General features: G+C 43.9%; 1 protein-coding gene across 6 annotated transcripts in view; it reads left to right on the top strand.

Annotated features, from left to right (window-relative positions):
- The window catches only part of LOC136714040 (ephrin type-B receptor 2), a 160,286-nt gene that overhangs the window by 99,950 nt on the left and 38,744 nt on the right, over positions 1-21,592 (top strand). For all 6 annotated transcript variants that reach the window (XM_066691343.1, XM_066691342.1, XM_066691341.1 and 3 more), the window contains exons 4-5: positions 12,188-12,343; positions 14,794-15,129. In XM_066691343.1, coding sequence (XP_066547440.1) covers positions 12,188-12,343; positions 14,794-15,129 — 492 coding nt within the window. The remainder of the gene's footprint in view (positions 1-12,187; positions 12,344-14,793; positions 15,130-21,592) is intronic.

The following is a 21,592-nucleotide window of genomic DNA, read 5'->3' as shown; positions in this document are numbered from 1 at the left end:
TTGGCGTTCAGGAAAATATAATAAGCACCATAACATAAAATAGTATTCTAACTTTAATGTATTAGCTCGCCATCTTGACGAATACTCTAGGGTGGGGAAAGGTTTGCTTTTATCTGGTAAAATAAATTATTGGGATTGTAAAGGAGTGTGTGTCTTACCTGTCAAGGGATTAAACGTTACTAACATAGTGGATGGATTTCACACCATCTGAGCCCTACTTAGTCATTATCCATTTGACTTTTTCACTCATAAATCTTTTTGATAGTTTTTACAGCGTCTTATCTTAAGTGTATGACTAAAACCGTGTTATAAACTCACAGGTACCAAGCTGTTCTTGAAAGCAAAGACCACAAATCAAAGATAAGAGGACATTCCTTAAGAATTAATACATCTGAGAGCGAAATTTATGTAATATCCCGCTCCCCCATAAATGATAGATTTGGTTTGTTTTAGACCAAGTCCTGTGTCGAATTACATAAACCTCACACTAAAACACTCGGATCTATCAGCACCATGAAAAGGCAAAGAGGAAGAAGGCTGCCAAAATGATAAATCATAAAACAACATTCGGATAAGTGTAGTGTACCTGCGGGGAGAGCTATAAATTAATAACGAAGCGAGGCGGAGAGGCAGAGGAGGGGATGGGCGTTTTCCAGTCACATCTGAGGTAAAGCTGGACTTAATCGGGTTTAATAAAGTCAAAGTGCTCGCTAGTTGGGGTCAGATGTCAGCCTGGCGAGCGAAAGGGTCTGCTGGAATCCGTGCGTAATGAGGAGACCGACCATCGCACAAGTCACCGCCTGTGATCTTTGCAAACTACACACATTTCTACCACTTCCCTCGTGTTTGATAGGAGATGGCAACAGCTGTCGCATCCCTGTTTTTTTACTTCTTGTTTGTCGTCTTCATTCAACCATTCTTCTTTCACTCTACGCTTTTAAAGGGGGGGGGGGAGGATTTAATCCTAAAATCCCAAAGGTCCCATTAAATCCCTCTGGTTAGAATTGATTTAATCTCTCATAAATTTACACCAGGGATGGGAGGGTAATGCAGTGCCGGGCTCGTGAATGTGATACCCAGAGACGTTCTCCGTCCCCCGTGGGAGGAGCCTGTGGGGGATGATACACCGGCGCGGAGGCCTGGATCTGACACCGGCTGTTGTCAAACCGTTGACCCGTCTCCCCTCTCTACCCTGCTCTCTGCTTGGGTGGGTGTTATCAAGTCCCTTCGTGCCGCCTGCCCGTCACTGGGAGGATGCCTTAGGCAGCTGTTGTGAGCGACACTGTCATCAGACTCCGAGCTGCAGGACCCTTGAGACAGTCTGGACACATGGGTCTCTACTACTATAAATTGCAGTTAGCAGAAAGAGGAATCAATGTGAATCTCATTTCAAACTTTTCTTCAATCTCATGGTGGTTTCGTTCAAGAAAATATATCATTCTCACAATATGCACCAGTTGTTTTTGCACAGATGTAACAAGGTCGTCTGCTTTAGGAGTCTCTCTGCATACCAGATTCTTTCATCTGGAAGTTTAGGGAGACAAGAGAAGAGTATACATGAGTATAATGCAGTGTTTCCTCACTCTGGACCCTGACCTCAGATTATAGCCAACGTGTTTTGTCTATGGATACACTTTTGTAGGGCTGCACAATGAAAATGATGTAATGAACCCCAGCGGGCACAGTGGCCAGCAGTTCCAGTCCACTTCTCCGTGCTGGAAAATGTTAAACGAAATCTGTTTAGTTTGTAGTTCCAATTGCATCAATCCCAGCAGCGACTGTACCTGACAGTAATGTTTGTGTGTTTCAATTGGCTGCTTGATGTACAGGGTGGGATACATTAGTTTGCAGATGTTGAAAACGCTAAACATTTAGTCAAGTGAAGCAGCAACTCAAACAGTATGTATTTCTGAGAACATATATATTATGTATACAATCTGGACTGGGCAAGCAATCACTGCATCTTTATGTATGTTATGTACAGACTGTATTCCACAATGAAATGTCCCTTATTGCATTTTTGCAATTAGCGGCCTTGGATTTTATGCACTGCTGTCATGTGAATGCTCCCCAAATGCCTGTTTCTTTAGAAGAGAAAACCTTACTTCATTTGAAATGGATAGTGTGAGAAAACACAGGAAATATTTGTTTGTTCCCAACGTTTTAAGTGCAATATTCATTTAATTTGGGATTGTGCCATCAAGTTTGGCCGTTACGCACATTTTTCATCGTTTTTAAGCAGTACATTCCTAATTACTGAGGCAAAACAACTGTCATTTACAGGACAGTGCACATTTGATGAAGAAAGGATGAAAATGTATCACTCCTATTATACGTTTTCTCTTGCTCAAAAGAAGCCAGGGTAGTTTTGCCGCAGGCTCTCTGCACTGATTATTCACAGAGATGAATCGTTTATTAACCGGCACTGTCAACAATTATATTTCAACGGCAGTCAGCAAAATAAAATAAAGGATTCTACCTACCCTGAAAACACAGGCTTTGAAGGCTGAAGTGTTCAATAGAGCACCTTCAATGGTGCTTGTGCTGGTTGCACACTTTTCTTGCTCATTAAGTGGGTCGTTAAGTGTTAAGTTCTTTAGATGGCCGGAAATTCTATTCTGAAACTTTATGGGTGAGTTTAAACCTATATTTCCTGCAAACACACTGATCTCAGACATCAGTGGAGTTCAGGCAGAAATGGTGGAAACCTTCAGAAGTTACAAACCATATTTCTTGACACTACAAACCCCTGGAGTCCTAAAGGTTTGTGATGCTTAATTGTAAACACAGAATCAATCTCATGCTCCCAGTGAGGTTTAGCGTCTGGGTTTTGGTGATATGTTGCACTTCCGGCCTTATTGCTCAGGAAAAAGGTATCGGCCTTAGTCAACGCCTCTAGTATTGAAAGGCTTCAATCCTCAAAGCTTTGGGTCATTTAGGGGCCACGGAAGTTCAAATGAACTCAGACAGCCTGAAGGTTGATTCTGTAGTTCCAACACAGAGACATGAATCCTGGGAAAACCATTTGGAGTCATCCCTATTGTGCATCTGTTTGTTACAGTGCTTTAAACCATGAAAACATAGGCTTTTTGGAATGGGAAATCAACAAAAGCTGATGGCAATGACACTTTTGATTTAAACAGTGATATATTAATTGTACTATACATTTGATTCTGGTATTTACAGGTCTATACCATCATAACTACCTCGAATGGACAAATACACAGATTTTGGCTTGCCCTTCAGTCAATGTCACTTGTCTGTTTTAGAAAGACACCTCAACCCTGTTTTGGTCACACGAGAGCGGTGGCTCGATACCGAAGTGTGTCCGTGGATCACTGCACCGTTTTCATGAGGAATTTCCCGGCTCTCGAGTCACCCGGCCTGGTTTCCTCTCCTCCTGACAGGGCTCATCAACATGCAGAAGCACCGGCAGGTTGACAGGACGGCTTTAATGGAGATTAATGTTTGTGTTTTCGTTGCCACGTTGGGCAGAGTCACCCCCAGCCATCTGCTGCTTCAGCCTCAGGGGGGTCCTCGCAGGCCAATCGACTTTCAACCTGATTGGCCCCCGGATTCTCCCAAGTCCGGGCAAAGGATAGCGCCTGCAAGAAAAAAATAGAAAAAGATTGGCATTTCCTATTGTTTGTTCTTGATCCACAGTCAATGAAATGTGATTATTTTTAGGAGTAGGATTTTCCTTTTTGGTGATAATCTATAGTGTAAACAGGAGTATCTGGATGGGGAATCGTACGTATCTGATGATCAAACACCCCATGATTTCTGGACTTCCGCATCCTCTAAAAAAAGAAAGGAAAGGTAGATGAAAAATGTGCATTCCAAACTTCTGTAAATTAAACCACCTATAGATATTTAATTCACAATCTGAACATACCTCAACTGATTCATTTTCAGACTTAATTTCAACATTTAATTTGCTAACTTACTTAACCACTTACCGTGCTGTGACTTTCAGAGCTCAAACTCTGTAATTCTCTGAAATGTCACGTTCATTATGTCGGCTGATGCTTTAATTCAAGGGATCGATAGCAGACATGTCCTCTTTGTTGGTGTGGAGACGGAACATGCTCTGGCTTCTGTTCTTTGAAGAATTGAAACTATGGAACTCAATATATTGTACAAAACAATACAATACATATTTTTCCTAACATGTTTCAGTCAGTCCTACATGTTGTTTTATTAATATGTGCAGGCCTGTGCCAAGTGTTCCAGAATTAACTATGATTCTAAGAATGGTGCAGAGATTTTATTAAAGAATAATATGAATATGTAACAATAATATTATATATAAAGAGGCAGAGGAGTGGTCAGCTCTGAGTTACCTCCCTGTTTAAATCACAATTGTTGGGTTTAGCCTTGAAGTAGAAGCTCACAGGTGGTGATTGTGTAACCGATGCACAATTAAATGACTGCTGTGAACAGACGCATCGTTTCGGTGTTTTCTCTTCCCAGCATACTTTTCTGAAACACATTTATTTCACAGTTTGCATAGAATTGCTGCAGTCCCAATAATATAAACGGCTTTCAGAAAGGTGTGAGAGTGGCAGTAAATAGAGATAACAGAGAGAGAAGTTTTGTTGTTTGTTTTTAGTTTTTTAAGTGATGTTTCCCAATGTCAAACTACATGTTCAGTTGAAAGAAATTGAATATTTGTAATTTCAAGACAACAAGGTTAAAAAGATGCAACAAAAACGCTTCTCCCAAAATAACAAGCGACTTTTGAGCCTGCTAAGTACTCTCAGCCCTATTGCTTTTCTAAATGTGAGCCAGAATGCTTTACTCTCGTGTCTTTCCTGATCCACAGCAGTGCTCTTGTGTCAATCAGTCATGTGTTTGGTAGCCATTAAAAAAACTGAAGGCTAAACTAAATTTCCCAACTTGTTTCAGCCTTGCTGGGCTCTGTAAACCTGGCACATAACGCTAACGATGAGCGACAAAGTGAATGTCAGGCATTTCCCAGTGACAGATGAGGTCCTAATGAAATAGAAATGGCCTTCGACTTCTCGCCAAGAGGTGCTTATTAATGGCTTCAGTCCGTATCTTGAGATCTCGGGAGCCTTAAAATATGTATCGCCTGTCCCAGCTGATGGGAAGATTGAAGCTTCCCACTCCAGTTGTTCCCGCCGCCCGATCGGCTAATTTCCCAGGTGTCACACACATTTTTTGGACTAATCTCCTGTTCACACGCAGTCTTTTAGCGAACATAATCCATCTTCCAGACTCCCAGTGCGCCGTACGGTGCGACTGTGCCTGCCTGCGGAGCTACCCTTCAGTGGATATGCAAAACTCCGGACGCGGCTTTGGGATGGTAATCGCTCCAGGGGAAAAACAAGCCGCGGTATTGAACCAGAAACCCCAGCGCTCCCGTCTTGTTGTTCGTGAGTCGTTGTGCTTCAGTCCTCCGACAGGGTAATAAACCGCCTTGAGGACATGTCCGCTCCGAAGGGATATCCCGTTATTATGATACCTCCAGAAGACGCTTTCTATAGTGTAACCAACACCATCTGTTTCAATTTTCAGAGCCACTTATTCAAGTCCACAATACTTTGGACGCATTGATCTGTGGTAGGTTTGTGTTGTTGATTTCTTGTGTGTATCATTGATTGGTCAGATCCTATCAACCAGCACAGCGTTTATTACGGGAGGACAAGAGCTTTATGAATGTCTCCGTCATTCCGCGTGGCTGTTGTGCTCTCCAGTTGTCTCAGTCCACCTCTGTGAGGTGATTCGGAGATCGACGCGGCTCTTCTGCGCCCCGTACACGCCATCCTGTGACACGGACCCTCCTGGTTGTCAATCGGCACGACCCGTTCACTACCAGGAGTCGTTGCGAATCGCGGGCCGCTAATTATATCAGATGAATAACATTGCGAGGGAATGGAGATCTAATCTCTGCCTGCGTGCGGGGTAATCGCGATGCCAGTTGTCTAATTGCTTTCACACTGTCTTGATTGAATTAGCTGGCAAAGTCTGGGCTCTAATTTAATTTCTCAGCGCTTCCCAGTCGCCGTTCCGCTCTGCCAAGAGGAATGCGCTCCCCGTGGGCTGCCTGGGATTAAGGGTAGGTTGTGTTGATGGCACTCGGGGGCTCCGGCGTCGTTGTCAATGGGTTAGAGCTGGCCAAGGCATGGGAGCCGAAGAACCTGGACACATTCTGGGTTAGTGCCTGCAGGTAACGGTCTTGAAGTTGTGGCTAGACATTAGGCTCTGCGGAAACGGCAGGAGTGCTTCCTACTCTGAGAGGAGGGGATATGGGCCCGACTTCAGGTCTCCTGGGTAGTGGGAAAAAATTAAAGAATATTGTTTGATACTTACCACTGTGTTTATCTTTAAAAAAAAAAAGGAGATTTACAGATATATCTAAGGAGATGAGCAGATTGCAAAGAAAAGACCCAGCTCTCTCTCAGCGGAGGTCTGCCCAGCCAAAACTTTACGCTCCTCCAGAGCAAATATCCCTCCGTCATTGTTTTCCAGTAACGGTTCAGCTGCCCCCTTGATTGGCTGCACACATCCCCCGGCCACACAGTCCCCTATTCAAGTTCTTTGGAGGAGAGAGGGAAGAAATCAAAGAAAGCAAGAAAAAAAGAATCACAGCTACTGTTCGCCGTCTCTATCTCGGAAACACAATTAAAAACTTTGGGGCGCACAGCCACACAAAATGCCAATGATTCTTCACTTTTTTTTTCTACTTCCCTCCCCCCCATTCACAATAACTTGCATCTCTGTATCCTTTTTTCTCTCCACCAGCCTTTTCTTTTACTCTCATCACCACCACCATCCACCCCCCCACTCTCTCTCTCTCTCTTTTTTCCTCCCCTCTGTCCCTTTTTTAATGTTGCTTTCATTAAATTCAGCAGATTCAGGCTGGATTTAGCGCTGCTGAATGGACAGGCTGCTGTAGTTGTGTATGTAGCGGGGGGGCAGGGGGGCGGGGGCACTATTACTGTTGTAGTCACCCGAGCCGTCGGACAAAAGGGCGGTTTTGTTGCGCTGGGATGTCAGAGAGGGGGGTGGGAAACAGGTCAGGGATTTTGTTCAATAGACCTGGCTTTAGTTGGATTAGTTTTCTTTTTTCTCCTTTCTTTCTCCACCCCGGTGTAGAGAAATGAATTCTGGAGCGCTGGCGATTCACAACCCAGGGTAGACTGAGCACAGCTGCTTTGATAAAAATGTCAAACTTCTCTCCTTTGTTTGGGCATTTCAGCACCGCTCTGCTTTTTTTTATGCTCCGAACCGACGGTGAGCGCAGCTGGAATACCTTTCGTGCGCACGTGAAAAGCCATACTTCCTCTCGCCTGGCCTTTCCAACAAATGTATAGAGCTTAATCATCCTTTCTGTGGCATAATAGGTCCCTGCTTTGCACACGCTACTCTCTCTGTGTCCGCCGTTGTGTACTTCCCCTCATATTTCTGGAAACTCTCGATAATAAGCAAATGAACAGCAGTGCACAAACAGTGATTTGGCAGGGAAACGCTGTTTTTCACAATGTGACTTTCAGCGTGGCAGGGCTGTGTTTGTGAACACTGTAAAGTACCCACTTGAGTTTTCATGTTGGCACTTAGTTTTAAAAGCAAAAAGGAATTAGCAAATGACCTCAATATTAGTTTGGTATGATATCAAATGACTATTCATGTTTTTCCAGTATGAAGTATAGTAATCTGGGATTAATGGCATATGTTTTATATAGTTACCCAGGGAGCAAACCAATTTTTTAATGTAATCTGATTCCCCGAGGTGTGAAGGAAGTCTGCTGTATAGAGTTGCATAAATTATAGACGGGGTTCGCGGTATAGTGTTACTTGACTAACTATGGTTTAATACGTGCGCAGTTAATGTTTCTATCTCTCAGCGCTGACATAAAATAAAAATGATGTGATTCTTGCACCTAAAAATGCACGATAATTTAAACAGGTTTATACAGGTTTATACTTTTATTCAAAGTGGTGGAAAGCATTAGAATGGAACAAATCCATAGCATGACTCTAGAAATATCATACAGACCAGTATAGTCATAGCCCTGTTCTCCTCTGGACTTTGTTGGGATCTCAAGCTGTGAAAAAACAAAACAAACTTTCTATCCCAGTCGAGGAGGCGTTCATGTCGAAGGACCGTGAATATGTTGGCTTGGAGAACCAACACTAAGGGGAATAATTAGTGCAGCCAGTTTCTGATTTACCATTAACATGTCTTATATCGAATCCAGAAGTGGAGAAATGGGCACCAGTGCTGTTAAATGAATTTACAGTAAGTGTTTGTAAATTCCACTCGAATGTTCCTCATTTCCGCCCTGCCCGCCGCACTTCGCCGAGCCGATTAGCGTCATCCTGGGGATCCGCGGGGATCGTGTCTAGAGTTTCTTTTACCCTCCAAGTGGAAATAAGGGGATCTGGATTTGAAACTCACTGATCTGAAACAATAAAAGACTCCCAATGGTAATTACCTCATGTTGGCGATACAGTTACAAGCTTCCAGTGGCGAGAGAAACCCATTGTGTTCCTCTGAGCGGTAATAGGTAACTGAAATAGCTGTACACCACCTCTGTTTCTGATAATTCATCAACATTATTAAAGAGCTGCCCGGGTTTTGAAGTGTGTCAGTTTGACTGTACAGATTTCGGCAGCATCTGCACATTCCCCCCCCCCCCAGCTGTCAGAAAAAAATACTTGATACCGACCTGAGGAATTCTTTCTCAAAATAAATAGAGGGAAGGTTTTCTGTTAAAAGGTTGGAAGGTGCGCTTTAGAGGGAATTGAATGTTTAACGTTGATGCCACATCTGAACAGACTGCCAGAGTGTTTCACCTTATTCTCAGGACTTCTCTGATGAAACCATCTGGAAGCAAGTAGGGAGACGTGCGAGGTCATACGCAACTGCTAAACACGAGGCCCCCGTTGCTGTGGAGACAGCCCCCACCTCCCCTCGCGTTCCCCTCTTTGGCGTGAACTTTGACATACGTGTAGCGCTGCCCGTCCCATCCCAACCTGAGCCCCGAAAGTTTATTTTCCTTTGTGCGTCAGCCTCGGCGCTAATTGAGGAAAGTGCGTATTTGTTTGGTAAACACGCTCGGCAATTCATTAGCCCACACAGACGAATGGCAGTCCTACCGTGTCAAGACCTTGTTAAAACAAAACCCAGGGATGATTGCCAGCTCTCTCTCATTCAGCCTTGTCCTACCCCGCCTTTTGTGCGATTGCTTCTGAGTTGTGTTCCTCAGACCTCGCTGTCAAAGCCTGCCACTCCCAGAGCCTTTTCACTGAACTTTAACTGAAGTTTTATGCAGCGGCTTTGTTCTCAATTGCGCCCGAGATAAGACCTCGATAAGAGATAAGACTTTGGTTCCGATTGGTGATTTGTTTTCCCAATTTTGCTCCAATTAATCACCCAAAGTAAAGACATTCTGACAAGAACTTAGTGACGTTCTTAAATGATATTGGGGATTTGAAATATTCCTGTGTTCACATCGTTGTCTTTCACCTCGCATTGCTCTTCAATTTTCCTTCTGGACGCTGTCGACATTACAGCTCTGATAACCATAAACCACTGCAGCTGAGTTTAACAAGAAGATAAATTGACTTCTGAATATAGATAGCTGCTTTGAGAGGGCTCCAGCATTATACTTTGAGATTGGGTCTACGGGAGGTATTGGGCACACTTGTTAGGTTTGTGAGGAAGAGCGCATTTGTAAAGCAAAAAAGAAATAAATTGTGGGTGAACAGCATGACAATGTAAATTCTTTTCATAACTAAATCGCTGAGGAACAAGTCGTCCGTGTGTTGTTGTGGAGATCAAATTTGCGCACGGCTTGTGGAGAATTTAAATTGGGGTTGCCGCTCTGAATTCCTGTCTCCTGAGTGTTCGAGTCTGAACTTTCCAACGAGGGAAACCGTGTCTTTCAAAGGAGATAAATGAAATCTACAAGAGGCCTTAAGGTAACTTTCTGAAACAGAGTGTTTAGTATCTAATTCTGCCAGAAGAGATATCTCCCTCCAGTAGAAAATAGCTACGTTCAGAGCTTCACAATCAAAGGGAGAACTCTCTATCTTGGCATCGTGTTTGAAGGTGCGGTGTGGTCTGTGGTGTGAGGTTTGATTTGCTTCTTTGTTTGCTATGAAGTTGACTGTTACAGATTCCCCCCACGAAAAAAAAAGATACGTATCCTTTCCCTGGTCCTCGGCGCTACACATCTCTTTGATGACGAGGGGTCAGTAGAATGAGAAAATGTCAGAAAGGGAGGAAGGGACTTTGGTGCTGTGGTCTGCTGGCCAAGGTGATGGCGGATAGTATCCAGGCCAGTCTACTACAGCGGGGGGGAGGTATTCTTATTTTTAAGGCAACGAGAGAATCCTTGAGCTGCAATCAAGCCGGGGAGTCCTTCTGTGCCACCTGACAGCAATTAGCTCTTGACCCCTTTAAAAGCCAGGCATTTTTTGGTGATTTTAAGGAGTGTACGGCTCTTACAAAAGCTTACATACTTGTTTAATATGCAGTTCTGGTTATTTATTTTACTGGCTCAGCGTCAACTGCTGAAATTGTGTCAAATATGTGGGTGGTGGAAACATTTTTTCTGTATTTTCTATTCTCCATTAATAATGGCTTCTGCATGTATCGGCTAGGGCTGCCCGGAACAGGACATGCATCTTGTATACGAAAACAGAACTATGTATCTTGTCACTGTTTTTTCGTACCTTTCAGATTTGTAATTTATACCGACCTACACAAATATCTCTAGCCATTTTACTTCTTCCTTGAGTTGTCCCGACTTCTCATTTCTGTGAAAAAGTTTTCTCCTTTGAGTCTCACAAGTTGCTGTGGTTTTCAAGCTGGATTTCTTGGAGGTCACACTGCAAAGCCACTAGTCCTGGCTTCACTACCACTTCTAGAAGGATTTGGTCGAGGGCTTGTATATCATAGCAAATTGATTAAGAGAAGTTGTGTTAGGTGGAGGCCAATGTTACAGGAACCCTGTTTTAGTTGGCCCTAGCACCACAAAACAATGCTGGTATCCATATTTGGGCAGCTATACGAAATAGACGAACACCACATGTGATGTTGTGGTAGAAAAACACGGCATTGCACTTTCACAGGTACACAGGTAAGTTTTCATTAACGCCTTAAAAAGCAAGGTGACTAAATACAGGGAAAAAAGTGAACCCTGTACTGAGGGCGTGGTTGTAGTAGGCGCCGGGGGTGGGGGCGGGGGGAGGCAGGCAATAATGAAATGCTCCATTGAAGGGGTCTTGGCTGAATATGAACATTTCTTTCCAGACATTTTCCCAAAAGAGTGGCGCCCTGCCAGTACACAAAGCCAAGTCGTAGGTATGTAGCGTTTGTCACTCTTGACAGCGCTGCTTTGGTTAGGGAGAAGGGGCGACACATTGTGTTTGTGTAGCCGGGGCGGGGGGGGATAGAGGGTGCGGCTCTAAAAGCTCTTACGCTGCTGCTGTGAGGGTAGAGGTTTGCTGACGGGAAATGGTGCAATGGGCATTGACCCTCATGTCTGAAGAGCAGCTCAGCCTTTGTTTAAGATGGCCCTTCACCTAAGCGTAGCCCTTTCAAGGTGTATAGGCTTCAATATCAAGAGGGGCTTTGACTTCCATAGCTGGGAATGGCCAGGACTTGTTTTTGGGGGCTCTACAAATATTTGAGGGCAGCAGTGATACAAAGATGAATCAGACGATCTCAAACTCCATTTTAACTGCGACCCGCGAGGCAGTGCTATCCGTGTTGAATGGGAAAACTGCACGCTCACCGTAAACCTGCTTTTCCCGCTGTTTCACCCCAAGGTGAACAAGAAAGGGAAATAGGGAAAGAATGTAACACCGTGGAGTAACATTTTTCTTGTTATTTCACTTTTATTAATAAAATATGTATCATACTGCTTTGGAGGCAGAATAACAGGCACAGAGCAAAATGAGGTTGTGTGACTTTGTGCTCGTGGAGGTGCTGAGGAACTCCGAGGGAGACGTGTGGAGAAAACAGGTTTATCTCTTGGATAAAAGAAAATACTTTATCCATAGAATTTTCTACTGTCTGCTGTATTCCTGTAAGAACATTTGTGAATAAATGTCTTACAATCACAGTCTGTGTGAGCAATCTGAAATACACAGAAGAATTAATTGAAATGTGTGTTTGCTAAATTCTTGTCGTTTTGTTTTGTATCCACAGCTTGTCCGTCGGGCTTCTTCAAACCAGCCCAGGGGGACGATGCCTGCCTGCAGTGTCCCATCAACAGCCGCACCACCTCGGAAGGAGCCACCAACTGCGTCTGCCGCAACGGCTACTACCGCACGGACTCGGACCCCTTCGAAATGCCGTGCACAAGTACGTACACTCCCAACACATTGGTCTTACACAACAGTTTCCCAGCCAATGTTTTTTCCAGTTATCTAACGATTCTAGAATGCCTCTTAGTGGGCTTTTATGATTGTATTTGAATTCTATAGGTGGTTTATTTTATTTTACAGTTTTGCACTTTGTGCCTCATGTATAAAAGCCTGAAATGTATAGAAAAATACATTTCAGAAAGAGTGTTTTAGTCATGAGCCCAGAACTGTTGAAAAACTGCTCTGCTTTTGTGGCGAATTGAAAGGGAGAAAGGAATGATCATTTGAACACCTCGCACAAAGGCATTTGCATAAGCCCAGCCCCCTAAGGAAGGCCGCTGTTTTGAATAAGAAAACAGCATCGCATTGCTGGTCTTAATCTCGACGGGTTCCCCGTGATTAAAGGGTCAAGATGAGAAGATTAGGAGACCTCTCTGGATGCTAATGGCATGCATTGCATCTCTGAAGTTTTTATTACGCTCTGGAATAAGTAGCTGTTTATAAACAATTGTCTGGGAGATCATTTAAATGGTTTGTAACTGGATTGAAACCCATGAGCCTAATGGAACAGAATGAAACGACCCATACATAACTAATAAATTACATTTTACTGGAGATTCCCAGCCACATACAATTCTGTGTTGTACATGTGAAAGATGAGAACTATTAACCTTTTCATGTAGGCTATATAGAAATAGAGATGTCTACAAATACGTCTATGAAGTATACAAACCCAGAAAAGAATATAGAATATAGAATAAAACTTAATCCAAAGTTTATAGTTTATGACATATAGATGACAAATAAATGCAGCAGGGTAATAAACACAACCCACAGATACAAATACATAAGTGTAGTGTTATAATGCAGTTTTTGTATTTTTCCGGAACTTTCCATGTTTGTTATTGGCTGTGTTTTTCCCTCAATCTGTACATCAACAGCCTTGCCAAATTCTGTTATGAAAATTGCTACATCCTGCTGAGTAAAACACACAAATAAGATAATTGGGCAGGTTTCCAGCGCCATTGTAGTGCATAGCTCTTTGTTTGCCGTGAAATAATCGTCCGTGGGGAACAGAGAGGTCCGCAGAGCTAATCTTGTGATCAATGAATCTGTGGAGGACCCTGTCAGTGCCGCAGAGCTGGGCACTTTGGGTGGAAAGAACAAGCTGTGATTACACAAGTAAGAGGGATTATGGTGGGAGAGCAGAAGGGGAGCTGAACAGAGACCCTGCCCGCTTGGCTTCTAGACCAGAGGATTGCATAACGAGAACATTCGAGGAAATTAAATCTACCACACTTCTACAAAAGGTTCCAACGCACAAATTCAATTTGCCATAATTGGGGGAAAACATTTGGCTGGAGGATTGGAAGGAGACATTCAAGACAGATTGCATTGTTGCAAAGGCTGTAATCTGTACGTCACCGTTGTTCCTCAGAGGGAGGGCTGGATTCACAGTATTTAAACAGCAGAGCCCTTGCGCTTTGTAAATGATCACGTTCAGATGTGGAATGCCGCTGGGTTCCAAGACGTTCGAATATGCATAAGCACACCTACTTCCTTTTTTGTTTCTTTACAGTTAATGGCTGAACTGGCTTTTCATGCCTTTAAATATTACACTATGACAGTTGACACAGCTTTCTTAGAATTTAATTTGTTTCTACATTAACTAGATTCTTTAGAACTTTAGAAAGTGTCCAATCGAGAGGTGGCCATTCGCCCCATCGTGCTCGTTTGGTGTCCATTAATAACTAAGTGATCCAAGGATCCTATCCAGTCTGTTTTTGAATGTTCCCAAATTGTCTCTTCAGCCGCATCGCTGGGGAGTTTGTTCAGATTGTGACGCCTCTCTGTGTGAAGAAGTGTCTCCTGTTTTCTGTCTTGAATGCCTCGAATCCCAATTTCCATTTGTGTCCCCGGGTGCGTGTGTCCCTGCTGATCTGGAAAAGCTCCTCTGGTTTGATGTGGTCGATGCCTTTCATGATTTTGAAGACTTGAATCAAGTCCCCCTGTATTCTCCTCTGTTCCAGGTGAAAAGGTTCAGTTCCCTCAGTCTCTCAGTAGGACATTCCCGTCAAACTTACTGACCGCTTGCATAAATTTTCAGAAATCTAAAAAATTATGCTTTCACTGTATTTGTTCAACAGCTAAATATGTTTAAGTCGTTGAAGAATTCATGTTCAGAAAAAAGGTTCTCTACGCCCGATTTAAAACTCCAGTAGGAGCAATGCAGCAAACTCCAATACGGCAAAATTACAAAACAAGTAATTCAATCCAAGGATCTTTAATTCATCACAGGTGGACGTTAATTACACCGGCCTGAATACCCTGACAACACACACCAAACACAATCCTGCCAAGACAAGAGCAGAACCATTACAATTCAGTTTTTGTCTGTGAAAAGGCAGGGGGCGCCACTCAGCATTCGTGTCTGTGTCTATGTTGCAGCGATCCCCTCTGCGCCGCAGAACGTCATCTCCAGTGTGAACGAGACCTCCCTGATGCTCGAGTGGACCCCTCCGCGTGAGGCGGGGGGCCGCGAGGACGTGGTCTACAACATCATCTGCAAGAGCTGCGGGGCGGGCCGGGGGGCTTGCACACGGTGCGGGGACAACGTGCAGTTCGTCCCGCGGCAGCTGGGCCTGACCGAGCCGCGCGTCTACATCAGCGACCTGCTGGCCCACACGCAGTACACCTTCGAGATTCAGGCGGTGAACGGCGTGTCCGACCAGAGCCCCTACTCTCCGCAGTTCTCCGCCGTCAACATCACCACCAACCAGGCCGGTGAGTCTTGTGTGCCGAGGTGACGGGTGGGAAGGGGGATGGGACACTGTCAGATACATCAGCGGCACGGCAGCTTAAAGTGTTATCTCCACGAGAGGGGAATGAAAAAACACTCTGGTCTTAAAATAAAATCCTGAATTTTTAATCGCATGAGAATGTTGTTAGATGGAAAACACACACACACACACACACTCACACTCTCACAACTTTTAAAAAGACTGGTAAAGGGATAGGTAGGGGATGAGAGAAATTCACAACACTGGAAAAAAGCTTTTTCCGTAGACCTATATTTCTGGCAATCTCTGTCTGGTTTAGATCGCCGTACCGCATTTGGCAAAGGATCAGATTTGATTAACCATTCCCCTTTCTCACGCTATTTCTCCGTGCTACACACCACCTCCTGTTAAATGACCAGATAGCAAGAACTCCGGTTTATTACAGCACAATGCATAAGACAGGGGAATATAGTTATTTCTGTCTGTCTGGCAGCTGTACAAGACAGAATACCACAGACTCGCGTATTTCCTCTGTGGTCCACTTTGCTTAGATTTGAGAAGTGGTTGTCACTTTGCTTATTAGACTGTGCAGTGTTTTTCGTGGAGCTTTTTTTAGGCTCGGTCTCCAAACGTCTTCCATTACATAATTTAAAATCGCAGAGTACCTGAGTGAGACTGAAACCTTTCCGGAGTAAACTCCCATTATTTTAAAGAATCAAAATAATGATTCAGTGATTCTGTGAACCCATAGCTCAAGATTATAGTTCATCCTTATACCTGTAATAAATATAGTAGGTATTGTTTTTAATAGGAAATGCCGACACAAACAGCATAATTTTGCAAACCTGTCAAAATTAGAAGCTGTTTTTTGATGTTAATAATCTCCTTCGGGTAACTGACTGTCCTTTGAAAGGGGTTTGTATCAAATGTATCATAAGAGACGTGATTCTTTCATGCATCGTGCACTACAAACCCCTTTTTAATCAACTTCTTATCTCGCCTCTTTTGAAATCATGTTAATTTCAGGAGATCAATCGTACGCACGGTTTCAGTTAGCTATTCAGATCTTAATGAGCTGAGAGGGTCTAGTGGTCTCCTCTCGTTTGGCACCTTGCTTATGTTCTTAACGATGACGATTGATGAGATTACTTTTTCATTTTTTGGGCTTACGTCAGGCTGATGAGTTATGGAGGTTCTCGAATCCCCTCATCCCCCTCCACCGTTTAATCCTCTGACAGAAACGGGCCTGTCGTCGGCCATTGTGGTGCGTTTTCGGCCTCAGTGAACAGACGTGCGGGGGTCTCTCTGCGCAAGTGCGTTGCGAGGCGGCGCTGCCCACGCTGACACTTCAGAGTTGCCCCGTGTGACGGGCTCATTCAGACGAGCCACAGGGAGGGGCGGCTTAATTAGAGCCCCATTAAAGTCTGATCAGTCTTTCTTCTTCTCTGTCCCTCTTTCTGTGTCTCTCCCTTCCTCTCTCTCTTCCTTCAATGGCTGGGAGCCCTGGCAGATTCACTAGCTCTCTCATTAGCCCTGGCAGCTGTGAAAATCCAATTCACTGAAAATATTTTCAAAGAAGCATGAAACACACATACACACACGAACTCCTAAAAACCCATGATAACCCGATGAGATGCTGAAGAGTTTGAGTTTCCTGACGAAGATTTGTGTAGGTTTTTTTTTGCTTGGAAGCACCTGAGAAATTATTCTAGTTCGCTGAAGTCTAATCAATGGTTTCATTTAATATATCTTACTGGAGTGTTAGCAGAAGGAGCAGAGAAGACTGAGTACCTTTGTGCATGACTGTGTGGTTCAGTAGGAGCACTATTGTGCCACTTGATGGTCTTATTTAGTGTCCGTGCTTTTGTGACATTTCACTTTTTAAAGATTTCTATTCACTTACATATATTTGGGGGAAAAAGGTGTATAAAGACTTCTAACTAAAGTTATACCACCCCAAATGTAATGGTATAACTGTAGGTCTTGTTTTTCTAGGCTGTTATCCTTTAAGTTTGCAGTAGTTTGTTTTGACGGAAAACAAGCAATTAGAGCAATTTGTAACGTGGCGTTTTTAAACCACACGCCGTGTGGCGAACTCTTTCCCTACACTATAAATCGTCGCATTCATTCACAAAATATGATATTCTTTTACTCTTTGTTGTGACGATTTGGGTTTTTACTACGTTCAGTAACTAGGGCCTTGGGGCCTAATAAACCATACTAATGAGGCCCTTATTCGTTTCTTAGTTCACCAAAAAAACTCAAAGAAACGACAGGGTCTGCCACTGGATTTGGGAAGATTGGGGGCCCGCTCTGTCTTCACTGCGAGGCTGTCAGTTCAGATTACGGGCTGACATGGCCTGGCACAGTTCTGTCGAGGGGGGATTCAAAGGCCAGGACTCTTTCACACCTGCCCCTCGCAACGGGCTGCACCCTCCAAACACTGGGACACTCAGGAGCCCGTGGGCTGGCGAGAGCAGGATGCAATTAAGTTTTGTTGGAAAGCTGAAGGTTATATAAACATGTTGTCACTCTTAATTAGTTGAGATCCCTCCGTGCCTTTTCTTTCCCGTCTTTTTTTTTTCTCTGGTGTTAATTAAACACGTTTTGGAATGAAGTCCTGCTCTCGGTCTGAACGCTCCGTGAAGGAAACAAACAAATAAATAAATTGAATCTGATTGGCGTGAAACCAGATATTTTCACGAATGCGAGCTGCTCTCTCCTGGACTCGGCTTATCCAGGGAAATTAGCATGGGAAGCCAGTCGGCATTCCCCGTTTCCAGCCGCATCCATGCGCAGAGCTTTTGCCATTTCTAATTCCACCCCCGTTTAATCACAATTATTTCAGCAATTTTCTAAAAAGTTGGTTAAACGTTTCACAGACAAGAGAGGAATTAATGGGCTTTTTTTTTTCTTCTAAACAACAGCTTTGCAACTTCAATTTAGGTGAGCAGTTACTAGCCTAAAGCATGAGTAAAATACACAATAGTTTCCCTTAATACACCTACATATTTAATTAAACAATATTTAAAATTACAAAAGTATGCACACACAATCTGTTATTAATCATTATGTAATATCTGTCTATTTGTGTACTATTATGGGCATAGGAATAAAACACCCATCAATTAATCACTTTGACCACCCTCTCCATCACCGACTGTCTTACTAATTTTCTAAACTTGTTATGCAGATTCTTTTAATTATACATTATCCTTAAACAAATACGCTCTTTCTTGCCCCCCCCCCCCGAGAGAATTGGTCCCTGAAGAGAAATATGCGTCGCCCCTTTAAGGGAAACGTTCTCGCTGGTCTTCGGTAATTTGAACCCAACTGTCGTTTAGGCTCTGTTAATAAGGCTCAGAGGCGTCTCTTAATGCTTAATTGCCTCTGTGTTTATACGAGATGTAGATGTGATGATTAATTACCCAGAGTGCGGGCAGGAAGGTGGGGAGGTGAGGGGAAGCCTGCAGGCTCTTTCTGCTTTAGGGACGCTGCCTGTTTTAGCTTTGTTAAGGAGGTCTGGACCACTGGGTGCAGCAGTGAGAGTATGAAGCAGATTATCTCCTCAGATCAGAGCAGAAATTGGTATTCTTCAATTGCTCCACTTCCCTTTTAATTTGTTTTCTCCCTGTGAATACTTCCGGGGATTGACATGTGGTATTTAGGCCAACCATAAGAACTGGTTCCATCAAAATGGCGTTCCCCCTCATATCCCCTGCTGTTGGTCCTGGTTTGGTCGTCCTATGCCAGGTTGGCTAAGCACCCCAGCATCGGCAGACCGTAACTGGGTGGTACAGAAGGAGACCGCTGTGGGACAAAGCCACGAGGCCTTTGCCAGGGCCCCACTGTCATACATCAGCGACTCACTATCTCCCATCCAGCACTGGGAACCGAGCGATAGTCAGAATGGCGAACAACAACGCCGGCATCAAACAGCATAACTTTTAAAAATAGGTTCTGCAGTAGCAGGCGCCAATCCGACTTAATATACTGTTCTTTTAACTTTAACTTGCCCGAGCTTGTCAGCACTAAAGTCTCGATCCTTCAGGTCAACTCCGACTAATTGCTCACTGTAAACACTAAAATGGCTCGTGGGCTTCCTGAGCGACTCTCTCCCTGCTCTTCCCTACTGTTCATGTGCATTTTTATCAAGAGCTGGGTCCTGGGAGCTAAATTATGAAAAGCAAAAGGGATATGTTAGTTTTGAAGGGAAGAGTTAATCAGATGACATTTGAAACGTACCTTGTATGTGCCCCCCTTCCCCCCATCGAGGCTGTATTAAACTGGACGATGACATTTAATTGGCAGCGCATTCACGGGCAGCGCGTAATCACTCTTGAGGTCCCTCGAGACTCTGGACGGATGCAACTGCCAAGTCTGGGCTGTTTCAGTGATTCCCCTGTGGAGAAAAGCAACATAAATATAAATTTGCATTATGTCACATACCGGACTGTATGTTGCTTCACATGATCGCGCATGAATACATGCTGAGAAACACTGAGCGACGATCTCAGCGCAGGAACAAGAATATAAACGGATATGATTTCTCATGTACGAGAACATGCTGAAACCACAACTCCAGCACCTGACTCTGTCCTGGGTGTCATCTGGAAAAGCGTGGTATTTGCGTTTATTTTTTATACCTGAGCTTCGTGCTACTGTGCAACAAACGAAGAGTTTCTGTTGAGAGAGGCCACTAGTACAACGATGTGTGAATCTGTTATCAACTAGCATACTCACTTGTATTAGTGAATTACAATGCTCTGGGGTAGCTTAATCTGGTGCTCCCATACCGTGTGTGAGCAGACTTGATTTATGACTTAATTATTGACTAAATTGCCTCGGCAAGCTGTTACCGGGCCACTTGTTATAGATATTCCACTGGTTATTGCTGGAGAGGGCGAGAACTACCTGGTAAATCACCAGCCAACCCTTTCAATGTTTGTTTATTCTCAGTCTGCCTCGTTGGTTAATTCTGGACTCGGCCTGTAAATAAGTCTCCAATGCTGGTTGTTTATTCGCATAATTTCCGGAAGCGTTTTACCATTTTCTAAAGAAGAGTCCTGTAAAATTTACATTACAGGAATACTTGACGTGCCAGTGCTTTATGAGGACCCTATCGAACTGTACAGGACGCATACAGTTACCTGACCCAACCCAAGCAACATTAATCCGTTTGCGTCGGTACAGCCCCAGCAGATTTGTAAGGAAAAACACTTTCCCTTTTCCCCAGTGAGAACTTTGCATTTCATAGGTTTACGCCAACTTCCGAAAACAGTTTGAAGTAGCTCTATAAAACAGTTTTGAGGGCTCGTTAAAATCCGCAAGCGAGTTAAATAAGTATTTTAAACTGAGGGGTGATTCGCGTGTTTTTGTTGTTGTTAGCTTCTTAAAATATGGAGAAAAGGAGCTATGGCCTACGTGTGTTGGGTACATTGAAGCTGTGAATCTTACTGATCATGATATTTCTGACCTACTATAATCATAATCTCCCCCCCAGCGCAGTCCTATATATGCGTCAGCACATTCTGCAGTTGTCGTTTTTTTCCATCTTTCAGCTCTATTGAACAGATTCCTTTGAGGATCAGTGTGTCAGAGAAAGAGAGAGGGGGGGGAGGGGCTGCGTAGAGAGGGCAGTCCTAATATGTCAAGGTGTGACAGAAACAGAAGGCATCAGGGAGGGCACATATGGAAAGTGCCAGCGAGGGTCGGGCAGGCGGTCAAGCAGGAAGTGCGAGGTGTTGACTGCGGCACGGCGCTGGAATACTGAGCAGCACTGCCGCCGTGCCGAGCCGCAGAGAGACCCGCCAGCTGCCAAGTCAACAGCAAATACCGTCAAACAAGGACTGGAGGATTTAAAAAAATAATAAATAAATAAAGAGTGTTCATCCACTAATTTGCAGAGACAATGGTGTCAGGCCGTGAAAATGGTATGGTTTTGAAGGATGCTGAAAGTGGTTGTTGTTGAATTGTCTTTCAACTCTGACAGAGATTCTAATTATAGTTATATATTTACTAATTTGATTCATTCCAAAGGTCAAGAGAGATGTAGACCTTTATGACATCATGTACAATTACTCACTTGACAATCTACTGGCTTGAGACATATTTACCTCGTCATCTCTGACATTCAAGAGGGATCAGCTTCATTCTGCCATCGTTGAATCAAAAATGATCCATTTCCTGGTTTATATTTGTGCATCACAACCAAACAGAATAAAGAGTCGAAGAGCTAGGAAATAACCCGATGGAGATCATGCCCAGTATATAAAGGGCAGTGGCTGCTTTCACCATCAGTCACACAGTTTCTATCTGCTCTCGTGAGAAACCTCCCCGGGGACGACCAACATCTTCTGACACGAAGACCCCCCCTGGATCGCAACTATTCATGACACATGCTCCCAGTTATCAATGGCAGCGATTGCTGGAGGATCGAAGTCTGATAAATCGTTCTGTCCCTCCTC

The sequence above is a fragment of the Amia ocellicauda genome, chromosome 18 (assembly GCF_036373705.1).
Source record: "Amia ocellicauda isolate fAmiCal2 chromosome 18, fAmiCal2.hap1, whole genome shotgun sequence".
Classification (NCBI taxonomy): Eukaryota; Metazoa; Chordata; class Actinopteri; order Amiiformes; family Amiidae; genus Amia; species Amia ocellicauda.
Note: the sequence above shows the minus strand (reverse complement) of the source record. Positions and strands in the feature narration are given on the sequence as shown.